This window comes from Phasianus colchicus, chromosome 10, assembly GCF_987193195.1.
Source record: "Phasianus colchicus chromosome 10, bPhaCol1.hap1.1, whole genome shotgun sequence".
Taxonomy (NCBI): Eukaryota; Metazoa; Chordata; class Aves; order Galliformes; family Phasianidae; genus Phasianus; species Phasianus colchicus.
The window spans coordinates 17,137,815-17,155,787 of NC_143445.1; the positions used below are offsets into that span (position 1 = coordinate 17,137,815).

A 17,973-nucleotide genomic window follows, 5' to 3' on the forward strand; every position below is an offset into this window, starting at 1 on the left:
AAAGAAAGAAAGAAAGAGAGAAAGAAAGAGGGAAAGAAAGAGAGAAAGAGAGAGAGAAAGAAAGAGAGAAAGAAAGAGAGAAAGAAAGAAAGAAAGAAAGAAAGAAAGAAAGAAAGAAAGAAAGAAAGAAAGAAAGAAAGAAAGAATAAAGAAGAAAGAAAGAAAGAAAGTAAGAATGAATAAAGAATAAAGAAAGAAAGAAAGAAAAAGACAAAGCAAAAGTAGCTCTCTGGAAATGCACGTTTGGAATGCTAAATAAACCCCATGTTAGTTCTGATTGACAGCCATCCTTTCACTCTGTGGCTCTAGAAACATATTATGAATTGTGCTTAGGATTTCTTCTCAGGCCTGCAAGTGATGCTGGAACAGCAGCAACCTGCTTGCCCCTTTGCATCTGGACGATGCGGTCAACTGCAGTAGCTGTTAAAAGGAAAGGCACATTTACCCAGAACAGTTTTATTTGTTTTGGGTCAGTTATAAAAGCAAGTGCTAATGTTTGTAAAATTATTTTATGAACAAATGGCCCTTAGACCACTAACTATGCACTTCTCCAAAAGATGCATTAGAGCAACAAATTATCTATCTCGTGAAGAGTAATGTGGTACTTCAAGCATACCCCAAATACATTTTGAAGCCCCAAAACATATGCAAATTCAGGGAAATATCTACAGAGCTTTTATATGAGTTAGAGACCAACAGACATCCCCTTGCACTGGTGTCACGGAGTGCAATAATATTACGTAGCCACTAAGTGGTATCTTTTTGCCTCTATTGCTAGATGTGACTTTACTGTTTATAAATATCTCAATTTACGATCAATGTGGGGGTTAAACAAATGAGAGCAATGTGGGCAGCATACAGCCCTGACACATTTCTCTACCCTCTGCTAGGCACTCTATGGTTTTGTCTTGACTTAAAGCATTATGGCAAGATTGCTATGAAGTCCTGATTATAGTAACATTTTTGCTCTAAAAATGTTGTGTGTCAGATTTCTGACACTGGTTGCTCGCTTTTGCAGGACCAATCTGCAATTTTGTTTTATAAAGGAAAGCAAAACATACACGGAACATAGCCTTGGGAAATGTAACAGACTCTTGGGAAACATAATTCTTTTTTATTGGCTCTTATTATTGATTGTTAGGAGAAGAAATCCTTTTTGCTTTGTGGAGCATTTTTAAGCTTAATTCAGGTGTACAGATATAAAAATGGCAATAACAACCAAGGTGAAGTTTAAAAAGAACTGAAAAAGTAATAGACCAAAAGATATTTAGGCTGTCTAAGCTTATCAACAAGATACAATATTACAGCACTCCATATTTCTTCTCTTTTAGCCACATAATCAATGAGCTGATAGAAACCGAACGCGTTTATGTGGAAGAACTTCAAAGCATAATAGAGGTAAGAAAATCTATAAATTCTTCTGATGCTTAACCTCTAAGTCATCACTGGTGTTGCACATCCTTCGTGGGCTGAGCACTCTCACCTCCCACTTTGTGTTCAGAGAACACGGGTTCTCTGTCAACAAGATTGCTCAGCCTCAGAGATGGAAAATAAAGGGATGTTTTGAACATCTTACCTCAGGGCCTGAGGCACCTTCTCTTACTCCAGCCCACAGAATGATGAAAGTAGCATCGTTTTCAAAGTTATGGTCGGAGAAATAGTTAGTAATGGCCCTTTTCACATCATCAGTAAGCTTTAGAAACAGCATCCTTGTTTTCCAGGGGGTCAGGATCTAAGTTTCTCTGAATGTATGTTTGGAACATGATTGAGATGAAGGTAGGCCATGCAGTATCGCAACACTGGCTCAGTCTTGTGTGTATTTGTGTGGGATCTGAAGGACTGACTGGTATCTTTTTGCAACTATGTCGTTGCTTCTTCATCCAATTTGATGTGGGAGCTGACAGCTCTGATGACTGATGTATTATTCTGACTTTAAAATCTACACTCAGAATGTTCTTCTCTCAAAAATGTGCATGCAAGAAATACAACTGAGCTTCTATGAGAAACAACCAAATAATCATGTAAAATACCACAGTCCAGCAAATAAATCCAAATTAACCTTTTTGCAATGAAGCAGTGTAGCAGAGAGTCAAGTGTCTATCAAACTTAGCAGTTTCCATCCCTTTTGACTAGTAGGAACATGATTTAATCTTTTCTGTTGATCCCATAATCTGTCCACTTGCGGTTAAGAATGTGTTTGCACAGCTATCAGGTGTAATAGCTCTGGAGAAAATTAAAAGCATCAGAAAGTCATTAAGCAACAAAGAAACTGGCACAGGGAGAAGCTGTTGTATGCTCTGCTGAGAAAAAAAGCACACATACTTTGGGGCTTTTTAGTGACTCAGATACACTATTTTTTCCCTGGTAAAAATAACCTGGTTTTATTTTTCACTCTCCTCTGCAGGGCTATGCTTCAGAAATGGACAATCCAAGTTTATTACATCTGATTCCATCAGTGCTCCAGAACAAGAAGGATATTCTATTTGGGAACCTCCCAGAAATCTATGAATTCCACAACAGGCATGTGTGAATTGCTGGTTGTCCTGAGCCCTTGCTGTTGCTGACGCTTCTACTGCCTTTTTACAGGGTGCTTTGTTACACCCATGTGTACACAGGCAGGAAAAGTCATCCTTACTTTGCCTCTGTATGTGTCCTATAAAACCCATGTGTGGAGAATTCCTCAGAGATCATCAATTTCATCATATTTGTGAAAGATTATACCCTTTTGTGCATTCACTAGTGACTTCCTTTGGCATTATTAATTTTGAATGTCTCTAGTGGTAAATTTTTTTTGTCCTTCCTTGGTAGTCTGATAAATGTCACTTCACAAACCTGGTATTTCTTTTCCTAAAAGCCTAGTGCATTGACTTCCAGTGTCTGCAAAAATGGAATACAACCCATATTTTCACTGCTTGTTGATTAAACAACTGCATTTGACAGAGCTTTTCTGTCTTTTCTAGCTGTTCTGAAACATGCTCATAACCAAATGGGAAGTGGGTGTTTGGACCACATATTGAAAATAAATCTCAACAGCCAGAAGAACCAGATGTATCAGATGCTTGTGAGCAGATGAAGACATGATAATATTGGTGTTTCAGGCAATTAGCTGTGAACCACATTCCAGTTTTCTTAAATATATATAATATATTTCTTTGTGTATCAGAATTGTTACGTTCCACATTGAATCCTTTCACTATAGGAACACAGACTTTAATCTAGATTTACATGGAAGCTAGCATGTGTGAACAGAATGTTCCATTATTGTTTGCTTTCCTTTCTTTTTCACAGGATTTTCCTTAAAGAGTTAGAAAATTGCATTGAAAATCCTGAGCTCCTTGCCCGATGTTTTTTGAAAAGGGTAAGCAAATCCTTATCTAAGTTTGTGTGAATGTCCATGTTCTTATCCTACAGTACTTACAGATTAACTTTTATCCTTTCACTCTGATTGCTTATGTGAATGAGGGAAACTCATATAAGCAGATATTCCCAGTGTGTATTTTGAAATCTGAGCCTGCTTACTGGCAGGAAGTGATCTGTTAGCAGTGTTTTACAAATGTATTTTAAGCTCTGATCGGAAAAAAAAAAAAAAAAAAAAAAAAGATCAAAGTGTCACCTTTCATATCAGATTAAGATATGATGCCCAGAATCTGATGTACACCTGGCATCACACTGCTGTAAATAAGCAAGAAATGATATAACAGCACATTGCTCTGAGTGCAAATAGCATGTCGTATCTCTGTCTTCTGTCTCTTTTCTCTACACTATTCAGGAGACTTACTTCCCCAGAACTGATTCAGTAGAGTCTACCACCTTCCTTGTGTGGTGAATCTCTACCAGCTCCGTAACTCCAAGACCAATTCTTTTACTTGTTCATGTTATTCAAAAACCAAGAGAGATTCTCCCCACTTGGATGAAGTGGTGGGGGTTAGATGTTTATTTAAAGTAGTGTGAGATCAATACATGAGACAACCCAAATCCTTAGAGTGGTGGCTTTGGTCAGACACATGCATCTTTGCTTCCTGTGGATTTCAGTACCTAATTTCTGCAGCTCCATCCTCTGAGAGCTCTTATCCATGCTCCCATTAGTGTGGCTGTTAGCTCTGTTTCCTGTGACCCAACAAAAGGTGCTTGTTTGTCTGGCACTCATTCAGAGGTCCCACTAATCAGAAAAACCTGATTTGTGAGTTGCTGCTGCTTTCCTGATTAATTTTTATTGACAAGGAACTGTATGAATACAGATGTATTTGGATGAAACCTAAATGCCCCAGTTCTCAGAGGTGTTGAGCACTGCCACAACTTTAAGATTTCAATGAGAAATATGAATTTTTCCAAAGAACAGGCTTTACAAACAGGGTTTACCAACAAGTCATGCTGAAGGGCATCATACCAGTGCATATGTGATTATAGTCAGCTGAACTCTTCTCTGTTTAGCTGCCAATACTTAGCGCCTGAGTAAATGGCATTACTAAGGAATATGTTGTTAACCTAAGATTCAGATGCTGAGCAGGAAAATATTGTGGTGAAATCATTATGCAAAATAGGATAAACGGTCATTGAAGAATGCCGGCCATTGAAATCCAGGAAGCGCTGAATAGTCTGTATATTGTAAATATCCCTGGACTTGGAAGGTAGTGAGAAATTCATAATACAAAACTGATACTATTATTCTGCAGAAAGATCAAATTCCGTGTTCCAGTTTTGCAGCTTATGACTCTCTCTGTCAGAACAGCTGCTGAGCCAGTTCTCATTGTTCCACCAATATAAAATAAGCTGCAATAAAGCTTTGGGTCACGTGTCAAGTGAAAGAAAAGCAGTTCTTACGTCACCTCTGCTTAACAGCTTCCATGGACTAGTCAAACAGTACCAAATATATCTAATAAGAAATTGAACTATGTATTAGTTAAATCATGTATTAGCTTTTTCACTATTTCAAATTTCGCGCTAACAAAGCAAAAACCTGTCTCTGGAAATGTCTCTGCTCACACAGTAGCACCTTTGATTCCAGGAATTTCCCTCATGTACTGTTTTTAGATGAAGCCACATAAACTCCAGAAAGTTGTTGTTTCTGTTGGACTGCCTTAGGAGACACAAACAAAAGCCCGGTTGTGTGTTTGTGTTCCCCATGATTTGGCAGCTTTTTGCATCTTCCCACTGAGCAGAGGCTTCTGGCTTGCCCTGTGAATTATGACTGTGTTTACTGTAGCACGGGGGAAACTGAAACAGATGCTCTTCAAGGAGATGTTTAGTTCTGGGAGGAAACTCACTTTGTTGCACATTCATTTCTGTGTTTCCCTTGTACTGCTGTAACCTTCCTGCCACAACACCGTGGTGGGCCTATGATTTGAAAAAGACTGATTTTTAGATTCATACTTTCTGAAGAATATTACCATGTCTGATCACACTTCACCTTCCAGAACTGCTTGAAAGTGTTCCAAGAGCTGCAGTGGGATGCCCTTGTGCCTGGCTGAGTCTCCATCCCCTGCCTGCCATTCCCCTGCCATGTCCACCCACACCCTCCCACCTCCACCAGTGGAGCCATCCCACAGAAATGAACACTTATTCTCAGGTTTATTTCTCAGGTCCCCCCATCCTCTCCGGATGGGAGCAGCAGCGCATGAAGTTTCTGTATACTTCTCCTCTCAGGCTTCTCTTCTGGAACACAGCAGCAAAATCAGGTGCAAGATGAGCCAGAAACTACACCCTTATCCCCCCTTACATTTTGCCCATCCTTGTTAGGATATGATCATGAAGTGAATCAAACTGCATGTAAACTAGATCAACTTTGTGCACACGGTGGCTTCACTATCACCAAGACACCTGACCTTACTTAAAGCTCTTTGTGAAGAGGATGCAACAGATGCTCAAAGATCAGATGTGAACAGAAATGCCTATTTAAGCTGGTATAGTGCTATACCTTTAGCACCATATCAGCAACAAGAGGAACACTTTAGGTTGATCTTCCAAATATGGGTCTGGGAAGAAGGAAAGCTTACCAAATCAAAGCAGGAATTCTCAAGAAGAAACAAAAGCTGCGTCAGTCACGCTGCTTATAAAACAAATGCCAAATAAGATGCCTGGAAGAAGTGATCTGCTGTGAATTACCAGTTACCTGTTCATATTGAAACATTAGAAAAACAAAATGATTTGTCAGGAACTAACATTGGTCATTTAGGCAGCTGACCAGAAATCTCAGAGTTGGATTTGCAGAGCTATATTCTGATCTTAAGGAAAAATATATAAAAGCAGCAGCTAAAAAAGATAATTGAAACCGTGCATGTGTGCCACACTGTGAGTGAAAGCCTGCAAAGCTCTCAGCATGCAAATCACTGTGGGAAGGAAAGATGAGCATGGTGTGAAAGTACCAACAGGAAGTCGGAAACTCTGAATATTGAAACTGAAATGTGTTAAATGTTTAAGACTGGGATTTGAATAATTAGATAATTAATTATGTCTTGCAGTTTTAAAGTCTGAGCGTAATCATGTTATCAGGAACGTTCTATTCCTTACACTATTATAAAAATTAAAGCTGGATCTGCCTGAGCTGGTGTCACTGATACGTGCAGTGGTGAATTGTGTTGATGTAGGACAGTTCCACTGTGGCAAGTTTCTCATGAATTGTTTATCATTTTATCTTTTCTTTACATTAAACAGATACTCATCTTTTGCCTCCCCTTCTGAGCATCACTGTTTCTGTTCTTGCCCAGTCCAATTATATTTCTGTGGGCCAGGAACAAATTTTAATGCTTGATTACACTTTCTGATTATTTGACTTTTCTGAATTTTACTCCCTGCTAATTTCCCTCCAAGGCAACATGTGCAGACAATCCTATTTAGATTAATAAAACTCTATGCTTCTTTTGAAACAGCACCATTACTGTTCTACAGAGAGTGATGGAGCTTTTTTTATTGCATAATCCTTGACACAGTGAGGTGTTGCACAGCCCTGCTTTCATCTGATTCATCAAGGTGATGCCAACATGAGACTATAGAGGAAGACAGATACCAGTTTCTTCTAGTAGCTCTATCCAAAAGAAAATGTTTTCCCTGTACCAAGAGTAGGCAGGCACTGTTCAGTGCTGAAAGCACAGAGGAGTGAACCAGAAATACCCTTCCTATGTTTTTGGCACTGTCTTTGATTCACCAAAGTCATGTCCACCTGGGTAAGTGCAGACAGAAAGGCTCCAAACTGTTCACACACAAGCAGTCTTGCTCAGAAATCTGTATGGTACTGCTCTGCAGTGGCATGGCTGTAGAGCTTCTGAGCAACTTTGTGGTTAGTGAGCTAAGAAAGTGGCAGAGGAACATCTGCCTGTATCCACCCACATAGCCTAGACACCTTGAAATCTCTTCAGGTTTTTACTGAGATTCTCTTTGTTTTCACTGAGGTCAATGAGATTTTGTTAGGGACTTAAGTGGGAGCACCTGGAGATTAGTCAAAGGACCGGTCAGGTGGATCTACTGCTTCTAAGCTGGATAGGACAGAGTTTAGGTGGTTCTTCCTGTCTGGGCTGTAGCATCAAAATTATCACTTACTGGCCTGTGCCAGTAGCATTAATAAAAATCTTATTTATTGATTGATTGATTGATTGATTTCAAATAATCTTCTTCCCTCTCTGCAAGATAAGAGTTTTGCAATTAGGTTGTGTGTCTTTTAGTCTAGTGTCTGCTTGATTTGTGCAAAAAGTGAGAAAACATCATTTTCTGGTTTATGTAACTTCACAACATTAAAGTGCAGGTTTGGTAGCTTCAGTATATTTTTCCATACAGACTTACGACCATGAATTCATTACTTCTATGTGTTGGGATGGAAGATAAGAAAAAGTGACTCATAGCAGATGCTCTATTGATTATTTATTACTTTAAGCTCTCCTTTTCTTGCAGAAAGAGGACCTCCAAATATATGAAAAATACTGTCAGAACAAGCCAAGGTCTGAAGCTCTGTGGAGACAGTGTGGAGACAGCATCTTTTTTCAGGTGGAATTACACTGCAGACTAGCAACGGGAGACCATCAAAACGTGTTTTCCTTCTTCCTCTGCTTTAGAAAATTTACAGAAAAATGCAGATTTTTCTTGTACTTCTTATACTGATGGCAGGTGCTCAGTATGTGTCAGTGTGCTCTCTATAGGAGATTAGATAGATAGAATAGTTCCTGGACAGGAGGAACTGCAGGCTACAGCCAAGCCAGACAATTTCTGGCTTCTCTGCAAACCCCAGATGATTACATTCTCATGAGTAGGGCATGCAGATTTCAACACTAAGTTGAACCTTTGATTAGCTCTGTTTTGATATATTTTCATTGTGACATAAGTAACCTGGAAAATCCTATGCAGACAGAGCAAATTTCTCTCACAATTCACAGACATACCAACCTTTAGATTACCAAATGAAAATGATCTTGGTGTCTTGCCTGTGTTTCAAGAAACAATATTTTTCCTCTTTGTTGTCTCTTGCAGGAATGTCAGCGTAAATTGGATCATAAGCTCTCCCTAGATGCATATCTTTTAAAGCCAGTCCAGAGAATCACCAAGTATCAGCTGCTATTAAAGGTAACTTTTTCATGATGATGCAAAGGATTCCAATGCATAGCTTGTTTAACTTATAAAATTGCTTATCAGTATTATTTTCTGGAGGACTGACTGGAAATCATCTCTTACTTCATCAGCAAATACTTTTTAATGCAAAATAGCAACAGAGTCAAAAAAGGACTACTATTTCAGGATAAGTACTGCTGGGGGAAAACAAAATAGAGTATTTTATGTAGCAAATATTTTATTGTTTTATTTATCTTTAATCAGAAATTGAAATTGTTTTTATTTGCTCAGTGTGGCTTTACAGTTTAAAAACTGGAATTGATATTCTTTATCCTGTCTCTGGCATCCATCCTCAGTTAAAAGAACTCTTTCAGCTCTCTGAACCTACTTACCGTAGTTGTGACGCAAACCTTTCAGAAGGAGCCACTCCTACATTTAAAGCCCCAACTAAGAATAAATTGTCTGCAGTTTTTCTACAGAATGAATATAGGAGCTTCCCTTTTGATTGGTTGGAGCTATGAGTGGTCTGTGCTTGAAATTCTGGTCAAATTGGGCCAGTTTAAGCTATGTGAGGATCTGGATGGTCATTCGCCTCTGCAGTAGTTTTGTGACCTCTTACTGGATAACTATAGAATCCAAAAATTGAAGGAGGTTGTTAAAAAGCACGCAGCTTCACTGAATCCAGTACAAATGTATCAACTTAATCCAGAAATAAAATTGGTTCAATTTCTTGATAATGTTCTGGGAGAGAAGAGGAAAATGTCAAAGTGTTCAGAAGAGCAAGAGTAAACCAGATTATATTTTTAATTTGAAAAATGCCTGTAAATATAACAAGATCAAGGAGCAAAATTCTCAAGCAAAACTGGTTGCAGCTATTGGGGTTGAGGCTGGTCAGACCAGTTTTATACTTAGCAAAACATTGGCAAGAACATTTATTTTGTCAGGGATTATGAGATCTATGAAGATGGTGCACTAAATCTTTGGTAGCAGGAGCTTTTACAGGCGTAGGAAAACAGGAGTCTGAAGAATTGGTCACAAAGAAGTGCCTTAGTGGTGTGCCTTGAGGCTCTGGGTCACAGTTAAGAAACCAGAGGGCTGCAAATCAGTATAGCTAATGTTAAAAAGCACTAGTCCCACTATACAGAGAGCAGGGATCCATACTGGAAACTGTGCAACAGGTAACATAAGAATGCATCCTGTTTCTAGCCTCTAAGACCTGGTTAGCTCAGTATTTGAGGACAGAATCCTGCCGTTTGGGATCTTCCAACTGCTTTGAGATTCATGTCTACTCACAACTGTATGAACTATATGTGGATTTGTATCTATTAAACATTTTTCCCCTAGATGCTTTTAGCAAGGACATAGAGTCTGATTCTGATCTTAAGTGGATACTCATTGCCAAGAACTACTTTGTACAAAATAAAGTAAAAAAGAAAATGAAAACACAACAACATATATCTGCGCATCTGAGTGAAATTCTAGCCTTCTCTACAGGCAGAAATGCAAGAGGCAAGGCAGCTTATACCATTTAAAAACAGAAGATTTTTGTATCTTTCATAAATTGCATAGGTTGTAACTGTTGGTTCAAGGGAAATAATTAGAACTAGAACTTTTCAAGCAAATAACACATATAGAAATAAGAGAACCCTTTAAGGAGCTCTACTGGGCTAAGTAAGGTGTTGGCTTAAATATTTGGGGCTGTAAATAAGATCTCTCTGTGTGAAGTAATCACAGAAATTGATCCTTTAAGAGGTTTGATTTTTTTAGTTTCTTTGCTTTGGGCACGTACTTCTGTTCTTGTCAAGGGTTTTGTGTCTTGTTTTTAATGTGGAGATGGGAAGATGGAATGACCTTATTTCAAGCAGAATTTAATGTTTAATGATTTTTTTTTTTTTGCTAGGTATCAACATCATTCTTCAAAATGACTATCCCTTAAAAAAGGTTTTCACATTAGCAAATGCAGATCTGTAGTGGAGAAGTGTAGAAAATAAGAGATGGGAAGGATTTGTAGTAAGAGCTTACTAAGACCTCTTGATTGGAACCTCAAGCCTTACAAGATCAGACTAGAAATTAATCAATATGTTCAGTAGTGGGGATACAAATCGGAACAAATTCTCCAGGAAAATTGTGAATTCTGTAATACCAGAAATCATTATACTAAGATTGAGTTTCTTTTCTAGCAGGAATGAAGTTAAAAAAATAAAATAAAATGGAAGTAGTTTTGTGATATATGAAAGATGATTGTAATTGTGTAAAAATGATCCTATCTCATCTTAAATAAACCCACATTACTTGAACATGTGAAGATTTCAAAGTATTCATCCTAAGTGACGATCCTGGTGAATGTCCTGTTTTTATTTGATCCTATATTTATGCCACTTTGTCTATGCAGTACAAATTCCAGAGAGGACTGTGTTATGTTAGCTTCTGATATAAGAAATTTTCAAGTAATTTTCTCATCATTGTTTCATCATCATCAGGAAATGCTGAAATGTAGCAAGAATTCAGAGGGTACTGCTGAACTGGAAGAGGCCTTGGCCACAGTGCTTGATATCATCAAATCTGTAAATGACTCCATGCACCAGATAGCAATCACAGGATACGAGGTATTATTTGTTGTTGCCCTTACTGTTGTCTTGACTCATACAGTGTTCTTTATCATCATGGATCATGCTGTGCCCATGGCTGGTATACTTTGCAGGAGCCTAAGTCACCCTGAAGGATGCTCTTCAGTGGCATGTTGTAGTTATCAAGACTTGCCAATATACATGGGGGTGGGTGGTGAATATAGGAAGGAAATGGGACAAATGCAATCCTTATGAGTAATCACAGACAAAACTCATTTGTAAGTGAGGGGCAGCAAAAATGAGTGATGTAACGTAAGAAATCTGCTGAAACTGTCTGTGACCCCAGTGCAACTCAAGCATTTCCAAATCTTTTGCTCTTAGGGAAGAATCTTTGGATTCACTTTAAAATGGGTAATAAAACCCACCCCAGTGACTGGCAAACTTATTATCTGAGATGTGAAATAACAGCTACAGTACAAATAAGGCCACGAATGTATATATATATATATCTACTGTAGCTCCTCTGAAGTCATATGACTTACAAGATCTAGTACAGAACATGAACCCTTCAGTGAGAAGTGGAAATGACTGACGTATAAAGGAGAAGCATGTCTGATGAAATGAGGCCTGAGGGTGATGTGATTGCCCATTTTGAAATAGCTATAGGATGAAAAAGTAAAGGAAAAAATGTATGGTTCAAAGAATTATTATATCAGAGTAACAACCTGAGCACCAGGAAAACAGTATTCTGTGCAGAATGTGACTTCCAGAAAAAGTGCTGGGGTCTGTACTGTGTCTGAGTGGAAAGAGGTAACTTTATTTTGCAGGATAGAAAGGCTTTAGAAGTTTTGATTTCTATATTTATCTCTTTTTTTTCAAATGCATCTCCATCTGATAGCTGAGGAAACTATGCCTGTTGTGACAGCATTACTTTATAAACAAATTTAAATGCGTGTTTAGCTATGTATCACAGACACACAAATTCTTCTCCTCATTCCACCTGTCCCTGGTGCTCAGCTGCGATGGCCAAATGAGCACCTCCCATTGCTCACAAAGCCACACCCCTTTTTGTGGACTTTCTCATGCAGACATGGTAGAAATACTTGCCAAAAGCACCTTCAGAGACATATACTGTGCCAGTGGAAAGGCAGGTTTTGTGGCAGCTGATGAATGTTCCTAATTGCATAGGCAATTCTGTTTCATGGAGCTGTGTACATACAGGCTTGAGGAGTTGACTCGTGTTTAACGTTGGTGTTTTGTTTTTTTGTTTGTTTTCAGCCAAGCCACACAAAAGCAGAGTAAAGGATTTGGAAAGTGGAACATTCTGAGATGTTCCCTACAAACAGTCTAACTTTTATATACAGTGTGGCCTGGATAGTTTGTCCATTGGCAGTACATTAGCCATTCATACATATCTCCCATCTTCCATAAGCATGACATCCAGTGTATTGTTCTAACAGCAAATAATTGTATCTGAGATAAGGTTAAAATCATTCACCTTAAACAAACTTCCTGTAGGACAAAATATCACAGTCTACTAGCACAAGTTATCAGAAATAGTTCTCTCCACACTGAAGACACAGCCCAGAGGTTTTAGGCTGATATTCAAAGTCTTCTGCAAAGTCTTGCTGCAAACTGCCATCTCCATTCATCTAATGGATGAGAGTCATAATAACATGCCTATATGGAGTAGAACAGTACCTAAACATACCCTTATTTTGCAGTTAGATCTAAGGTAGAGTAGTGAGTGAGAAGGAGACCAATTTGTAATCTGTGCTTTAAGAAATCATTCCCAATCAGAACCATCATCTGCCCTCATAATCAATAGAACATAGCAATGTTGAAAATACGTATTTTGATAATGAACTGAACTTATTCCCTAAATTATTATGTAAAGTACTGCTAGTTAAACTTGCCACTAGCATCATTATGCTCATCATTACTCTTTGAAGCACATTACTACGTGGATGTAGCCATGTCCTCCATATGCACATGTTACTACACTTTGTAGCACTGTAATACTGTGAGCTGCACTCACAGTGCCAGCCAGTTTGGCTCTGGATATGTACCATATCCACATATTATTACACTCTTTAGTACTGAACTGAGCTGTAAATGTTTTGTTGGTGGAATCTGAGCCAAATGTCATTTATATCCATTGAAGTATTTCCCCATCAGTGATCCTCACGTAAGGTCTTTAACTCAGAAAGGTCTGTTTCCTGTTTAATTTCATTCTCCCTCAGATACTTTTATGCAGCTCTGGTGCATTTGCTCTCTCTTTGCCCAAGGCTGTACAGCACTGCGTAGTCTTCAGATGGTGAGCTGAGAAGCTACTGACAAAATGCTGCTTTGCAATGGGAGAGAATTACATACCTCCATAACTCTAGGCACCAGTCTGTGTCTTCAGACATCTAAGTGTCTTTCAAGATCACTCTTGCTCAGGGATGAATACATAAGAAGATCATAGCATAGAAGAAACTGAACAGAGAATCTTTTAGAGCCAAGGCATTTGCTTGCATGCCTTCACTAGCTTTTCATAATGCCTTGGAGTCAGGAGCACTGAAACCCAGTTCTTGTCAGAAAAGCTTGCTGCCTGTGTGGTCATCGGAGGCGACAGCTAATGTATATGATGTAAATATGGTACTGACTCTAACTATTAATTGGGAGGCAAAGTGGGAATCATGGACATGGAAAGCAGTGTGTTAAACACAGTAGGAAGAAACCACACAGGTTTAGCAAGATATGAATAGGTGGACTTGCAGATGTAACATGTCTGCCCTCTGGTAGAAGGGATGCCTGGGCTCCACCTCTGCCTAGATGAGGGCTCTGTGCCTGTGATTAACCAAGTTTGGACATAATGTATGTTCTCTCTTTTCCTTGCTTGCTAGGGGGACGTAAGTGAGCTTGGTAAGCTGTTGATGCAAGGTTCCTTCAATGTGTGGACTGACCACAAGAAGGGTCACAACAAGGTGAAGGACTTGGCAAGATTCAAACCAATGCAGCGACACCTCTTTCTCTACACAAAGATGCTGCTTTTTTGCAAGAAACGAGAGGAGAACACAGATGGTCATGAGAAGACAGCTTCATACAGCTTTAAAAATTCATTAAAGGTAAAAAAATGTGGTAATGGCAAAGGAGGAAGAAACAATTTTTTTGTTCTAACAATACAGGAGACCTGGAGTTATCTTGCAAAACTGAGTAAATAGAAGCTTCTGTTTTATTTTTTATTTGGAGACAGACTCAGTCATATGTGCTGTGACTCCAGATGTGAACCTTAGTTTTGCAACTCAGTACAGCCTTTTAAAAATGCATCTTGGGGGAGACTGAATTTAAAGACCACTTACATTTTTCCAAGTCCAGCTTCTAATTTTCTATTTTGAAACAGATGAGCACAGTGGGCATCACAGAAAATGTAAAAGGAGATAACAAGAAGTTTGAGATCTGGTATAATGGCAGAGAAGAAGTCTATATCATTCAGGTAACAACAATCCTTTATTTCTGAGGACTATACTTCCTTTGAATTGAATTATTTTTAACAAAGTTTTCAGTTTCATGAATTTCACTGTCCTGTACAGTCATGAAATAACAATTGAAATCTTCATTGTTGTGTTGGTACTAAAATTACCAATATATCATTGTATATTTTGTATATACCAATATATCATGTGAACTTGGGCAGAAAAGAAAGCAAAGTAGTGGAAAATTACTTGGAAGACTGGACAGAAAGGCAAGGACCAGACCTTAGATTCATGACCTTTCTTTTGATCTGAAAATCTAGCCATGGAATTTCATTCTTATGTGAAACTGAGAGCAAATGTATGTTAGGATATCCAAGGGGTTGGTAGCATGCTTTGATCTGCTTTGCCTTTTCTTCTTGTGTCTTCAGGCATCTTCTGTTGAGCTGAAAAACACCTGGATTTCTGAGATACGCAAAGTTCTAACAGGACAACTGGAAGCATGTAGAGGTAAGACACGGTGTGATCTGATGATGTTGCCTTCTTCCTGTAGCTGTGTATGACAACATGGAACTGGGATGACTTATAACGTCATTTATTACTAGCAATGAAACCAGCAAGAACTGAGCTTCTATGCAAGAGGACAAGTTGGATTGCATGAATAATTATTCCATTCACAATTAGTCTGAGGAACGCGATTTTCCTCTGTTCTCCCTCTCAAGCATAATGCTAGAGACATTCATTTTTATCAGCACACGAGATGGGGACCCCGTCTTCACTCTGTGCCTTCTTACAAGACTGACACGAAAGATCTTTCCACACAGATGAGTGCACACAGCAACTGCTTTTCTCTGTCTCATTCTTTATTTTATTTCATGGTTTGGGGTTGATTGTTGGGTTTTTTTGTTTGTTTGTTTTGTTTTGTTTTGGTGGGTAGGCCATTTTAAATCTGGTCACGTTCCTTATGTTTTGACATTTGTAGATGTGATTGTCGGTCATCTCTTCCATCTTCTCATCATAGTGCCCTTCCTCTAAAATGTGATTAATGATATTTCCCTCTCTCACTGAGATGTCACTGTAAAGCTGTTTGGTGACATGCTCAACACGTGAATGGTTGAGGACTTGTAAGTACCTAAAACAATGACATACATTCTATTAAGCCTAAGACTGCCAAAATTCAGTTTGGTTATTCCAGATAGTAAGAGAACACAGTCATGAAAAACACCTGTGATACTACTGTTTTTATGAACAATAATGTACTTTGTCCTAAAATCCATTTTACATGTTCTTTTAGGACAAAAAAGCATGGCTGTGTTCATTACAGACTTTTCTTGTGTCCTAGCATTGTTTCTTGCTTTGACCTGTCATTTTCTGCTTCTGTCATACAGTCTTTAAAGCAATGCCAGCAAAGCCTCTCCTCCCACATCCTTAAGATTCCTAAGCAGATTTTGTCCTAGATGGAAACCTGTGCATGTGTTTTAACTTTAGAGGTCACCTTTATCTTAATTGTCTGTTTCACAAAGACAAGTTCTTGCAGTCTCCTTAAGCGGAAGGAAACACTATGCACGTGAGCTTCAGCAACGTAATGGAAGCCATAACAACATATGTACACATAAATAAATGCTTTGTACTCAGATCTTTTGTTTCTCTTCTTATAGACATCCTTTCTCTTTTTCATTCTGAATTTAACTGCAGTCAGTTCAGCAGAACTGCTGAGGAAAGAAATCAAGATTCTTATCAGCCTTATTTCAGGACTTGATCTCTTGATGTCTACTGTTATTTCTCATATTTACTTTTGAAGTATAAAGGGTGACTTGACCTGGGCTTCTACAGAACAGAAAAATACTTTATGGAGAAAATATTTTGATATTCTATACTGTTTTGTCTTAAGATCACAGAATCTTAAAATAATTCAGGTTTCAAGATATCTCAGAAGATCACATTCCACTATCCTTCCCAAAGCAGAGTCAGTTATTTGTCAAACCAGGTTGCCCAAGACTACATCTAGTCTGGTCTTGGGAACCTCCAAGTTTACTTCAGGTAAGGTCAAAATTTCCTTCATTGTGAATCCAAGAGATCAGCAATCACTGCTGCAGCTCTTCCCATTGCCTTTTCTGAAATGATCACATGATGAAAGCCCTTACTGCAATATTGAGAGCAGGAAGAAAATGCCTTTGCCAGTGGTATTAAGCAATTGCTTCTATTTCCAATGACTTATGAAAGAAGAGGCTGTAGTTCCTTGCTCAATCCAAGACTGGGTACTTTTCCAACTGTGCACTGTAACAAGAATGAAGAAGGAAACGTTTGTCTGAGCTGTAATTTTTAATGACTGTTGTTAAGAGTTGCACAGAGGGTTGGAATGTTGGAAGGAACCAGCTGAGATGTTTAAGCGAGCAAAGGGCAAAGGAGGTGTACGAAGGTATGTGATAAACAGTTTAACATATAGGTAATTAGTGTCCAAACATTTAGTACGTGTCCTCTACAGAGTTCTGCAGTGAGAGAGAGTGCTAGCAAGGCTTTGGGCAACACCTTGCTGCTTGGATCCCCATGAATATAATTGTCTCTTCTGCAGGCAAAGGAATTAAGGATGCAGCTCAAGAGGCTGTGAGGCTGTGAATCAGTTGCCAAAACCAGGAATATAGCTACTTCTGACTCCCCGCCCTGAGTTCTCCTTTCTCCCAGCATTCCCACCCACAAAAGATTTTGTGAAGATTAATCTTTCAGTGCTGCCCCTTCCCCTTTCTCCATTTTAATCTCATCGACAGAAGCTTTTTCTTCTTCTAGAGTGAAGTAGCCTCAGGAACTCAGCAAACTGAGAGTTTGAGGGCAGTTCTTTGCATTCACTCTTCACTTGTCAGTGTCTGGCTTTCCTGGCCATGGAAAACAGCTTGTTAGCATCTGTCTCCCCTCCCCTCACCTCCCCTCATCTCTTCCTCCCCTTTTTTTCTTTCTCATATTTTACACAAGCTAGGAAGCAGTTTATATACTCTGGATCAATTTCTTTTTACTTTTTCTATAACAGAAGCAAGTCAACTACACCAAAGAATCACTGAAAGTGTGTACCATGCACCAATGAATTCCTCCAATATAACCAGGTAAGCCTTTTCAGTACATAAATTCTTAGTGTTCTACGTGTAGCTTCTGGAGTATGAACTTCTTAAATTGCCTCCATATTGTATAAAATCATGTAAATGCAGATAAAAGTTTTGCTCATGGGGAAACTCAAAATCACAATGCAGAATTCATTTAAAAGATCATCATTTGAATTTTCCAAAGAACCATGTGCTCCCTGGAACATTTCCTGGATGTTAAATGGAGCTGTCAGCACATCTTTGTAATGCCACAATTGCTGACAAATTTGTTAAGTGAGTTGGCATGACATACCACTGTAGAAGTTTCTTTGTGTTTGCAGGACTAAC

General features: G+C 38.7%; 1 protein-coding gene across 3 annotated transcripts in view; it reads left to right on the forward strand.

Annotated features, from left to right (window-relative positions):
• MCF2L2 (MCF.2 cell line derived transforming sequence-like 2) overlaps nt 1-17,973 on the forward strand; it is a 127,606-nt gene that overhangs the window by 86,467 nt on the left and 23,166 nt on the right. For all 3 annotated transcript variants that reach the window (XM_090147519.1, XM_090147520.1, XM_090147521.1), the window contains exons 16-25: nt 1,332-1,398; nt 2,405-2,520; nt 3,289-3,358; nt 7,882-7,974; nt 8,455-8,547; nt 11,013-11,138; nt 13,988-14,209; nt 14,485-14,577; nt 14,986-15,064; nt 17,577-17,649. In XM_090147519.1, the coding sequence (XP_090003645.1) occupies nt 1,332-1,398; nt 2,405-2,520; nt 3,289-3,358; nt 7,882-7,974; nt 8,455-8,547; nt 11,013-11,138; nt 13,988-14,209; nt 14,485-14,577; nt 14,986-15,064; nt 17,577-17,649 (1,032 nt within the window). The remainder of the gene's footprint in view (nt 1-1,331; nt 1,399-2,404; nt 2,521-3,288; nt 3,359-7,881; nt 7,975-8,454; nt 8,548-11,012; nt 11,139-13,987; nt 14,210-14,484; nt 14,578-14,985; nt 15,065-17,576; nt 17,650-17,973) is intronic.